Source organism: Terrapene carolina, unplaced genomic scaffold (genome assembly GCF_002925995.2).
Source record: "Terrapene carolina triunguis isolate 2854851 unplaced genomic scaffold, T_m_triunguis-2.0 Scaffold96, whole genome shotgun sequence".
In the NCBI taxonomy this organism is placed as follows: domain Eukaryota; kingdom Metazoa; phylum Chordata; order Testudines; family Emydidae; genus Terrapene; species Terrapene triunguis.
This window is the reverse complement of record NW_020664447.1, coordinates 34,410,815-34,423,793: the sequence shown is the minus strand read 5'-3', so window position 1 is coordinate 34,423,793 and position 12,979 is coordinate 34,410,815. Positions and strand designations below refer to the sequence as shown.

General features: G+C 41.8%; 1 protein-coding gene across 3 annotated transcripts in view; it reads right to left on the bottom strand.

Moving 5' to 3' along the window:
- RAD51B (RAD51 paralog B) overlaps positions 1–12,979 on the bottom strand; it is a 626,874-nt gene that overhangs the window by 229,449 nt on the left and 384,446 nt on the right. For all 3 annotated transcript variants that reach the window (XM_026651549.1, XM_026651551.2, XM_026651550.1), the window contains exon 9: positions 2,018–2,142. In XM_026651549.1, coding sequence (XP_026507334.1) covers positions 2,018–2,142 — 125 coding nt within the window. The remainder of the gene's footprint in view (positions 1–2,017; positions 2,143–12,979) is intronic.

Sequence of the window (12,979 nt, the reverse complement as noted above, 5' to 3'; positions counted from 1 at the left end):
TTTTTTGGCTGCTTGGGGCGGCCAAAACCCTGGAGCTGGCCCTGTTTTGTCTCACTAATATTGATAACAAATCTGCTCAGTTCACAAGAAACAAGATTTTTCCTAACTGCAAGCTCCACGTGGAATCTGAAAGTCAGGCTGTCCTCTTTGGGTATGTCTACACTGCAAAAACACACCCACAGCCAGCCAGGGTCAGCTGGGCCTGGGCCGTGGGGCTATAAAGTTGCAGTGTAGACATTCAGGCTTGGGTTGAAGCCTGGGCTCTGGGACCCTCTCCCCTCATGGACGTTTTTTGTTTTTTACACATAAATTCAGTTCTTGTCGGGGCTTGCTGGAGGAATAGTAGAATATGACATCATAAGTACCAAGGAGGTGACACATAATTAACTGAGATGGGGAGTGATTATCCATGGCTGGGACTTATTGGCATGCTGATGATAATAATTATTAATAATTATACTTAACAATTCAAACTGGTTCAAATGTTTTGTTTTTGTTAAACATCTATTCAACTAAAGCATGCAGGAGAAAAGATCTTCGTAAAAGATTCAATTAAGGGCTAAGGAAACACCTTCTACACATTTCCATGAGTCCTCCAGAAAAGTCAGGGAAGACCTGACTTGATATCCTGAATTTCTCTCACGTGAAAACAGCAGAATGTTTAGCCTGCTTAGAACATCATAAAGCAGCACTAAACCCAGTCCCCCCCACCACACCAGCAAATCACATTTAAAATGATCCAGGACACAATTGGCTTCTTTCTACCTTGTACAACATGTCTAGAGGGACCAGAACTCCCTGTAGCACAGAATGTAAAGCAGAACTAGGAAGAACTTAAAGAGCAGCTGTATTCATAAATGTGTTTCTGTACAAATGACATTGTGGGTTCCATATTTACTTTTCAATGACTCCAAAGTAAATGTGCCCACTCTATGAGTCAAAAGATTCTTTTTCTACCTGTCTTTGATACAAATTCAACCTGGGATATGAGGATCCAGCTGAACTTTCTGCCTCACACTGTACATCATCCCCAGTAATAAAGATGCTGAAATGAGAACTCCACTGATTATGTGCATGGTAGAATCACTCTCCTGTAGCTGTATGGACCCTGGGAGGCTAGCAGAAGGAACCATTGGTTTGTGGCAGTAAAATCAGAAGCTCTGAATGGCAGACACATAGGGAGCAAATATGAGAAATAAGAAGGTGAAAGTTTCACATAGTCATTTTTCCGACAACACCCTGACTTTAAGGAACAGGAAATCAGTAACATTAGAAAGAGTGGCAGGATCTTTGGAAAGAGTTACAGTGGCAAAATAATGAAACATGCTAAACCAAGAAAGTCCAACCACACAGACACCCCAAGGGAATAAATTACATCATGAGTTGTGCTGGCCTCTCAAAAAGCGAACATATTATGCCTCGAATCCCAATTTTTCACTGCAAGTAAAATTCTACCACACTTCACTGCACATCATAACATTTCTCAGCGAAAATGGTGAGTTCTCTCGCTATTGCTAAAATGCTCCTGGAAAATTTTCACCATGTTTGCAGTTAAAAGCTATTACTGCAGGTGGAGACAGAAAAATTTCACTTGCAAATAGCTGCAAAAACTATAAGAGTTTCTATAGGAATACTCACAACAGATATTTTGCTCAAGACTTGTAGAAAATCAGATAGTATACAGAGTGCAGGGCACATGCCCCAAAGATCACTGACTGGGAAGGTTCTCAAAGGACAACCCTCCATCTCCAGAACATCAGGTACCAAGTAACTCAGAAAACGCCATCACTGCTCCAGAACACAGGGTGTCAGAGCACTCAAGGAATGGCCCCCATCCAAAAGAACAGGGTACCAATGCACTCCATAAACCATAACCCCAAGCACAAGGGGCCGCGTTCTCACAGAGTCCTCTCTGAGTCAACGGAGCCAGAACTCACAGTGAGCCCATCCCCTAAAGCACAGGTTATGAGGCTCTGGGCTCTCAATTTTTACTGTTTTTTCCTGATAAGTTCCTCACCTGTCTTGTGTGCAAGTCATGATACTGTAGTATGAGCCTGGTGTTGACGCTGTGACTCCATGTGTTCCCCAGTGCTGCTGTCACATAGCCAGGATGCCTGTCCTTGCTCCCAGAGGCTCCTGAAACTAAAAACAATACAACGTCTGAGTCCAATGTGTCATGCCTGCACCAAGGATGTGTTTTACTGAAGAATCTTTGTCATGCGTCTCAGCTCATTCCACAAACTAAGCATTCATATGAATATTTGGCTTACATTTTCAATTGCAGGAACTCTCCACTATTTCTTAAGCATTCCCTGCCTTGTAGGCATAGGCCTGGTGTAAGTCCTCCTCTCGCAAAGTACTACTATGGGCTATCATTACATTGCAAAGCAGAGTCTAATTTCCAATGCATATTACTATGCTTTTCTAAGTACCTGGTGTTGCACCATTCAGGAGAAGCACTGATAGACTTTCAGGTATTGGGAAAGAAATTTGAGACCAATATCGAGACCCAAAATTCTGTTTATTATGTGTTCATCAGAACAGAACCATGCTCATTCTCTTGGTCATCCCCTCCACCCACTTTTCTCTTTAAGCCTATTGCTTCCATGCAGTCCCGACTTCTGCAGGTCTGGAGACAAGGGAGCGGGCCAGGAAAGAGAAGTTATTAAAAGGAATCATGAAGGAGGAGGTTTATGGGGCATAACTGTGGAGCCAGGAAAGATAGCAGTCATGCCTCTGATCTCAAAATTAAACTCTACCCCACACTACTAGAAATCTCACAGATTCTGTAAAACTTGAGTTAATGTCAGATGTCTCCAAAAACTGAGCCAACTCCTGCCTGAGATACCAGTAATACTAATGAAGTCAATGGAGTTACATCAGAGATGAAACTGCCCCCCCACCCCACCCTTTACTGGAAGTTAGATTTGGGGGAATCTTCTCATTTGTGTGAACTCTGTACATGCCTTGGGGAAAATGCATTCAGCAAAATCTGTGCTGGTCAGCTATGATGACACAGGGGAAGGCATTTCTAATAATGCAGTGTGACCTGGTTTGCTAACCTACTATTTCACTTGATTTTTCTAATTCTGAAATAGGAGACTGATCCATCTATAATGCTGGCAGAAGCCCCAGCTCTTTTTCTTTTGAATACCATATGCTCTGTACAAGATGGAGAGATAGATGGTTGATCTGTTTTTACTCCAAGTGGTACCTCAACAAATCAAAAAGGGACAAACTGGAGAGAATTCAGAGAAATGCAACAAAAATGATTAAAGGGGGTAGGAAGAGACTGATGTATGAGTAGAGAGGTGAATTTTTGAGATAGTCCAAGAGAGTATAACTAAGAGTATTCGACTGAGGATGAGTAAAAGGAAAATTATATTGAATGTCAGGAAACTTCTTGACAGATTTATTACACGGTGGAAGAGTTTCCTAAGGACAGCAGTAAAATCCTGATCACATGAGCCAGTTAAAACAAGACTGGACAAAACCCTGGAGAATATACTGTAGTGAGAAATTGCCATCAGGCCATATTATCAAAGTCTTTTCTTTCTTCAGCTTCTAGGTGGGTATAAACAAAGATTTAAAACCTTCTTAGTGTTTAAACGTGTTCTCAGGCATGGAGCAGAAAGAGCTACTTCACATGGCCATGCAGCATGTCATATTTCAAACTGGGAAACAGAAGTTGGATTGAGAAAAAAAAAAAAGAGGGTTTTTTTTACTTGCTCTCCACCAGAATAGCTGGATGTTTCTGTTAAAACAATCAACAGTGAAATAGTTAATGTGGACATTGAATTTGTAACCAGTAGGGTTTTGAATTAATACCTCACTGAGGTGAAAAGGGAAGTTTATACCTCAACTAGAACTACTGTTTCAGGCTGTCTGCAGACTCAGGACCAGAGCCATCTGCGCTTTCACATGTGAAAGGCTTTCTTCACAACTATACGGGACAGAAATGTTGTTGTTGCTGGGTTGTTGTTTTTTTAACTTAGAACTTGTGCTTTGGAAAAAGTGGTGAGGCCACCAGAAAAGTATTAATTAAGAGTAATTGCCAGTAACTTGTAAGGTTGCCTGTAAGGTTGGTAACTTGCAAATGATGGTAAATATATAAAGTTTGTTGTGCACTAACCACATTTTGAGCCAAAAGGATATGGAGTCCATCCTAGCTAATCCATGGCCCATGTAAATCAATGGCATAAGTTAATATTCTATAGACATCGGGGGTTTTGAATCAGGCTCTAAAACATTTGAAACCACACATGACATTTATAAGATTTCTTATCAAAGGCAGTGGTTAAGTATGAGCTTATACTCTGTGCTACTCTGAATTACTTCTCTCATTGTATCCAAACACTACATCTTATTCCCATACCCAAGCACTTTCCCAGAACAGACAGTCCACAGTAGCACTATCCTGCTCTGAGGATCGCTTTTCTTTAGGCTGATACATGTCAAGCTTTCACATAGATAAATACCTCCAGAAGCAGCAGCAGTAACAGCAAATGGGAAGTTGCAGTGTCAGGAATGCTGTTTGGTTAGTCTAACCAATCTGTATTGAAAAGGCAGATGTGCTGACAATACCGTCTCTTTCTACCTCTCCAGTACAGTCTACCAGCTGCATGATGGAATATGGTCTAATGTTTGGAGCCACGGCCAAGGAGGTCTGAGTTCGATACCCACCTATGCCACTCATTGACCCTTTTGGTGACACTGAGCAAGTTATTTACTGCAATTCATTAAGGTTTGCAAAGTGCTTAGACTCGACATCATTGGACAGAACACTCTATATTAGGCCAAAATGTATTACATTATTATTAGAACAGACCTGATGAGAATGAGAGAACAAAGAGGGAGCCTTAAGATTTTCCAGACCACTCATAGCCATGTGGCATAAGGTGGAGGCCTGCATCCAAACTGTATTGTCCTCTTTTTTAAAAATCACAGCTGAAATGGGCAAGGATCACAAAGTTAAGGCAGCAGTCACATGTGGGTTTTGGATTGGCCTGTTAGAGTGAAAGGGGCTACCCATGAAGTTCAGAGATGAACTCTCCAAAATTCTGTGCCTCTGATATTAGCTCTTATGTGATAGAACATCTTGACATTTCAATGTAGACAGGAAGGCTGGGCTGGGCAATGAAATAGTTAAATGTCTAGTGTCTGAGTAGAGGAGAAAACACACCATTACTCTCCCTGATCCTGCATTCCTTGCAGACCCAAAACTCCCACTGATGCCAACAGGAGTTCTGAAGGTACAAGGAGGGCAGGACAAGGTTCACGGCAGTTTAAAAGAAGGCAGGCAAGTTAATTGCTGTAGCCTCTTCATTTTTTAAAGGAAAAAGCCTGTTGTACCAGGCTGTGTCAGCACCTGTCAGGAAGAAGACTGTTTGTGTGACCCACTTTCCGACAAATCTTCTTCCATGAAGTTATTCAAATTTATGACTCTGGTGCAAAGTGGTTATTAAAGCTGGAGGAAATTTACAGTGCAGAACTTTTACAGGGTGAAAAGGAATGCTTTGCAGAAAAGGTTTCCATTTTAAAGAGATACTGCAGGTCTGCCGCAGACGTATATATTAGGCAACAAACAGGAAGAAAAACTAGCAAGTGAGGAGCTGAGTTGAGGCAGGAAACAGAGCCAGCTTTGCAGGAAAGTTCAAGGATGGTGAGAATAGATATTCTTTCCCTCCTCCCTGTACCAAATACCAGAAGACAGCAGATGTTTCAGAAGCAGGAAAGAGGAAATGGAAGACAAATGGATTAAAATTGAAATGCACTGTTAAAAAATTCTTATCTTTTCTATTATCTCAAAAGCTATTTGATCATTAATGAGCTCATGAAAGGAGGTGAACAAATGTTACTATGTTCATAGAAACATCCCTTCCCTGCACTCTCTACCTCTCCCTCCCATCTCCAGTAGTTTCATATCTTGAGATTTTTTGTACCAGATCACCCTGCAGCTGGGCTCAAAGACACCATCAAGCTCACAGACGAGAGTCAGGTAATAGAACATAGGTTGCCGTTTTGACTCTAGGTTACTGATTCCAATCCAGATCGAGTTCCTGTCTATTGGTTGTTCAGTAACATATATGAAATGAGTTGGAAGTGTCAGTCCATATCACAAAATCCCAATGGCAACTGGTACTAACTGACCACCTTGTTGGCAACATCAACAAGAAGGCCAAGGACTGAATGAGAATAAAGCATGTTCTATCTTCTCCTCCACAAAAAATAGTCCCTCCGGGTCAGGAGTAAGGCACATTGACAAGGGACTGTAACTGTTCTGGAGTGCAAGTGCATGGTAGGCCAATTTCTGTCCATAAAAAAACTGGCTGGGTCACACTTACCTGCTGCCACAAGTGAAAACAAAGCCTTTTGTGGCTAAAATCAAACACAAAGTTAATGGTTTCCCACAGCCAGAGGAAAAATTAAACAAAGGAATAAATTCAAAGTGCAATCCAAAATGCTGCTTCCAGCAAGAAGACGAGGCATGCACAGCTGAAATAAGATGAGGCTTTGTTGTCCTAAAAAGTGTCAGTTGTGCATGCATCAGTCTTCATGCAATGACACCTGGTGCTAGTTATAACCCAAGCCCAAGATGTATTTAGGAGTTTTCTTTTTCTATCAACTAAACAAAACAAAACAAAACAAAACAACCCAAACCCACAAGCATCTCTCACTTCCCTAATCAACAGGTATATGCTGCAGACTGGTGTAACTTGGCGTGGTTTGTGAAATCACCCTCTCATTTTTCTGTGCTGCTGGTGGTAGGAATACAGCCATGCACCTAATCAGAGGTTGCTCCCTCATGCCTGGCCCCAGTGAAAGGCTAGCATAGATAGACTCACAGGGTCCCCCTTCACCCTTAATGGGGAGGGAGCCACAATGTTGGAACTTTTTTTTATGTGACCAAGAAATATGATTGTTGCAGGGAAGGTTGGAGGGGAAGGTAGTCATGAAAGGCCATCAGTCTCAAGCACTGGCCCATGTTATGGAAATGTTTTAGAAGTACTAGAGCTAATGTTTTCTAAACAAAGAAATAAGGCTTCTTGCAGCCAGAATCTTTAAATGCAGAATCTTTAAGGTTCCCTGCAGCCAGAGTCTAAGTGTACTCTTGAATTAAAGATAATCTGTCCCTTGCCAGTTCAACTTCTCAGAGCAACTGCATTCCACCCTTCCCCAATTTTTATGCAAGTTCTTATGCTTCCTGAAGGGAGAATCCCCATCAGCTGCGACCAACTCCATTGCCAGGCTCCTCTGCATTCTCTGCATGAAGCCAAACCCTCAGCAACTGGGTTTAAAATATTTCCCCACCACACATGGCAAGGGGTCTATACACATCACACTGAAGTAAACAGAGGAAAATGGTCTCCAAAGTAGTCAACTCTGTCATCTTTCAGCAACAGCATGTTCACCAACAATAAAAACTTTGAAAAGCACAGAGAAAATATTTATAAATGAATTAATATTCTGAGGTCAACAAAAAGGGCACGTTCTTAAATAAGAATGAAAGTATTTTCCCTCTGTGCTCAGACAGTGTGGGTTTCTCAGGCAGGAGCTGTGGTTCACTGGCAGAGCATAAAAAGACCACTGCTCTTCACCTGTACTTTACTTAGCCTGGCTTTTTTGTGTAGGTCTCTAATGACACCAGAAGAAGCTATTCTCCCCGCCCTCCCCCAGCTTGACCCTATTCAAAAAATATAGGTATAAAAATATCTAACGGTGGAAAAACCCATTACCCAATAAAAAGCCACAGGACAAGCTTCTATATGAAGTCACTAACCACAGTGCCCTTCTACCGCCCACTCCCCGTCCTCTGCCATTTTAAGCTCTTTCCTTTGCAGTATGTTCATTAGTCAGGACAGGAGCTTGACTGCCTTGCCGTCCAGTAGTGATGATCTCATTCTGTGAGTTGGCTTGCCAAGGTGCATTCCGTACCCTTTATGTGACATACTCTCCTCTGCCAGTCCACACGGAACTAATAGGCAGTGGGTGGGAGGCAAAGACCGACAAACTCACATGCCAGCCCTGTAAGCATAAATCACAGACACAGCTATAAAAAAAACCTACCCTTTTCACACCCCTAGCTCATAGTGTAGACATTGCCCTCAACTGAGGTTTAAGACTCTGTCTGCTCTTGCTGATTATTGCCCACCTAAAGTCATAATCCTCTGTAAAGAACAAGGGAAGAGAAACAAAAATAAGTGATAGGCCAGCAGAAGTGTTTAGGAGTAGAATATATTTCAATATTTTCTGTAAGACATCCGAGGATCTTTGGAAATAAGTTGGGACCTCCATTCAGTATCAGGATATGGGATGGGTCTTCCAGAGAATAAGACAAATGCCGTTTTGTTGTTAATTTCATGCTTCTCAGTGCTGGCCAGCATGTCCATTATCATCAGTATGTTTTGAATTAGGGAATCTCAACTCCTGGCATCAATGAGTTCATGTTGATTCCATTTTGTTTTGAAAGTCAGTGAAAGAACGAATGCTCAAGCCAGTACTGAGGCTCCTGTCTGCTGACTTAAAAATGGAATTGAAGTTAAGAAACAAGAGAATCCAGCTGGTCTGACTTCTTGCCAGACAATCCACCAGCCCTGAACAAAACGGCCAGCTCTGAGGAGCTCAGTGGAGGAGGAAAGACAGCTGGTGGTTTACAGCACCTGAAACAGGCCCAGATCTGGGGAGTGCAGAGAGTGATGATACTAGGGAGCCGATGGTTTCTTTTAATCACTTCAAACCTTTTGCTTCTGTAGTTTGGCAATAAATCACAAACTGATCAGCTTCCAGCACTCCAATATTCCCACATTTCTAATGGATGCTTGCAAACAGAAGTACTTGGGCAGGTGATGTGGTGAGGGTGAATACAAGAGGACACAGTAGAGTGGTCACCGATGGGTTCCTCCCTATAACCAAGGATAAACTGTTTACATGCTAACTCACCCTCCCTATGAATAGGCTTGAGAAATTCTCGCTCTTTTTTTCTAATATTCCACTGATTTACAACATTATCTCCTCAATGACCATTGCTGACCCTCCCACACTGTAACTTTCTCCTTCCTTTCCTTTGTTGCTGCCCAGATCTTCCTGACATCATCCTGACCCCTAAAAAACAAACCCCCTCTCCTGTCCCATCATTTAACCCTGTTTTTCCAATAGCAAATCATTCCAACAGCAAAAACATTTCCCAATTGTGCACACTCTTCAGAAAAAGAGTCAGAATTTTGTCTTGGCTACACATACCTTGGGCACACAGGTCCAAAATGATCCTTGTCCAAGCAGGGCATTTGACAATACTAAGGCCCTGTGAACTGGAGAATGCTTTTAATTATCGTCTAATCAATCATACTACAAATTACTGTTTTTTTTTAACCCCTTCCCCCCCCCCCCCGACGGAAGTGGACAGATCATGATAATAATCAGAGTGCATATAGGGGTGAGGGCATAGAATGCTAGAATTAATGTGTTCATGTCCCTTAAAGCTAGAATAAAGAAGGGAGATTTAGTACTGCTCTGTCAAGACAACTGCAAGCTCCCTGGCACACCATCCTGAAGAAGCACAGTGTACAGCATTTGATTTTTCCATGCTGGTTAATCTCAGCTGCTCAACTGTGTCAACCTCTCCTAGTGCTTACCTGTCATCTGGATGCCCCTCTTCTAAACTTCCCAAGCTAAAACCAAAAGAGCCTGCTGCAACTCTCCTCCCTGACAAGGAAAAAAAGCAGCTTGAAGTTTGGAAGCCTATGTGTCTATTGTCCCAGTAAAGTGGAAAAGGAGGAGGGATGGTCAAAACAAAAAACTCGCCTGGGGGGAATGCAGAGAAGAGGGAGAGAGAAATTTTGAAATGGCATAACCTTAAGGAGTCCTACAGGATGCTGCTCACTACTCCATGGGCATCTCATGAAGCCACAGTGTAGGATTTACGATAACTCCTAGATTTATATTTTTTCATGAATTATATTCTGGTGAAAAGGCGGTTGATTGGGAGCCCTAGAATCGAAAGTCCTCCGTTTATCCACAGAACTGATACAGCGCAGGCAGTGGCGGTGCAAACTTCCCATGCACCAATCTGCCATTGAAACTCAAGTTTCATATGAAAGGCTGTGAGTGGAGTCCAGTCTCCATTGTATGTTGAATCCTTGGCTTCTCTGTCAAGATGCCCTACAAGAGGACCAATTAGTGCCAACTGTGATAAGGGTGTTTCTGACAAGGCCATCTGTCTCCTTGGGAGCAGATTGAGACTTCCTCAACTCATTTAATATAGGCTAACAAAAAGTCATCAGCTAGTACAATTTCTGATTATTGTTAACTGAGCTGGAATTGAACCTGCAATTTAAATCAGCCATTCACCCCAAATTTGGGAATATTTCAGCACCGTTCTACCTTTGTAATTATTTTCAAATGTCAATGAGCAACAATTTCTGATAGCCTAAGTTGAAACATTCTCTAATAAAACACAACACTACTCTTGACAACAAAGGCTCAATTATTTTAAAAGACAACCGTAAATTGCACAGGAAAGAAGTGCAATTCTCTATGCAAAGCAGGCAAAGTGCCTCTTTTTGCATTATGACCTCTCACACACCTCTGAAAGTGCAGCTCTAAATGTTTTCAGAACTACTCACATAATTCAGAATTAGAAAAATTACTGCTGGGCTTAAATAATAAGAATAATCACAGATGGGAATGAGCTGTAAAGTTTGGAACAAGATCCAAACTCTTCCCAAAATAAGGGTTGATTGGACCTGGAGTTTCTCTCCAGTCCACAACCCGAAGGCAGGAGTAAGCCAGACATTTTGGGTCCAGAGTAGTATGCTTGCAAATTAGGAGGTCTTCACCTTGGAATTTGGAATCTTTCAATAATATCCATCACAAAAACTATATTAAGATAATGTTATGGTTGCACAATTAAGAACTTAAAAATTAGGAAACATTAAAGGTAAGGTTTCATGTGTAATCTTAAATATGTCCCTTGTGTGTATGCAGAATGATAGTCTTTATTTCTCAAAAAAAGTAACATCAGCCTTAACTGTAGAATTTACTATCTTTTGAGTATTTAAGCCTGAACATAAATATTCTCAACACAGTTTTTGACAGAATGTCTTAGGTTTAAAAAAATGATAGAAAAAATTCAAAATGCAGAACTATTTGTTTAGGCATTACATGAATGCCCTATCCCATGCATTGTATGAGGTCTGAAGGAAGGAACCTGCAAACCTGGTCAGCTGGTCAGTTTTTATCTTATGGGATACACATTAAAGGGATGCAATGGGTCCCTGCAGAACTTTGTCTCATTCACTGAGCACCCTAACTCAATTTTTTATTGCACAGCTATGTAGTCACACATATATGGCCTCCTTTAGCTGCACACTTTACAAGATTAGTAAGAAAACACTGCAAAATATATTACATATGTACAGACTGTAATGACTCATGGGTCTTAATTCACTCATTTACAAAGCATAATGTGTATTTTTTCAAAAGAAAGATGAAGGAGGATGGCCTTGTAGTCAAGATAGACTGGGACTAAGGGGTTCTGGACTCAATTCCTATCACAGACTTGCCAGGAGAACTTGAGCAAGTCATTTCATCTCTCTGTGACGTAGGTCCCCATCTCTAAAATGGGGATGATAGTACTGCCTTTTCCCATCCTGTCTTGTTTGTATAGACTGTAAGCTGGTCGGTGCAGGGGTGGTCTCTGACTATCTCTTTGTACAGCGCCTAGCACAATGGAGTCTTGCTCTTGGTAGGGGGCACTAGGCATTATAACAACAGTCATTCTCAAAAAGAGATGAATCACTTTTATCTCAAACCTACCAAATCAATTCATCTTTGGACAGAGCCTTAGCCTGGAAATTTTCAACCTGAAAAGGTGAGTGTGTCACTGACTGAGCACAGAGAGCTAGAATGGAAACATTGATACGGCCTTAATTTTCATTCCTGTTATAATGCAAAATATCCCAGGGCATGGCAAGTATTTAACTGCACTCTGCAGCATACACCAAAGAAAGATCCATGGCTGCCCGGAAGAGAGCAGTTCATCTCAATATGAACCCAAACTGCTCATTTGACTGCACTGAACACTCTCCTGAGATGTATTACATTTTTTAAAAGTCAGTGAAATAAAAAGTTACAAAATGTCACTTTTAAAACTTGAATCATAGGAGGGCTGAAGCCCCAAGAGGCTTCAGTCTGAGCCAGAAACACTTTTTCCCCCCAAACAGAAGAGGGGAGGGGGCAGAGAGAGCGAGAGAGAGCCAGGGAGTGAAGAATTGCTGGTTTCAAATAGCAACATTGTCCAAAGGGGTGAAAGGGAACAGATGGCCATAGAGAATGCAGCCTCAAAGCTCTGAAGAAAAGGGCTATATTGACAGATCTTGCTGTTTCCCATTCAAGCATGAACACTCTGGCATGGAGAGTTAAGACGATACAAGGAACGACCTCTGTTCCCAGCAACTTGCTATGGGCAACTGGCCTCTGAAGCGCTCTGAGAAAAACAACACGAGAGAGAGGGAGACAGACAAACAGATATGGCAACAAGCCCAGGTTTCAGCCACAAGAAGAAAAAAAAAAAACCCCAAGAAACAAAAAACAAACAAAAAACCCCAGAAGGGCTAGAAACAGCTGCCTTTTCCTGGCTCCAGTGCAGAGCATTAGAAGGAACATTTCCAGCTTTTCTCATCTTCCTTTTCAGAGCAAGGTTTTTTGGAGAGGTCAGCCTCAAGCTGCTGGTCTTTGCCCTGATTCGAGGTGAAAAAAAGGACAGATCAGAACTTGTCTTGCTCAATGAAACCTGCTTCCTTTAATCACAAGGCCCTCCCCTCCAGCTAATTCACAGCAACTTTATAAATATTTAAGTGCAAAGCAATAATGTTAATGCTTAAATCTTGCATGCAAAAATGCTGGGAAATTTCAAGTGGTGGCTCCCACACTAAGTGTAACTGCATCCCTTGCCCAGCGAGTGGAATTTGCTTTCATAGCA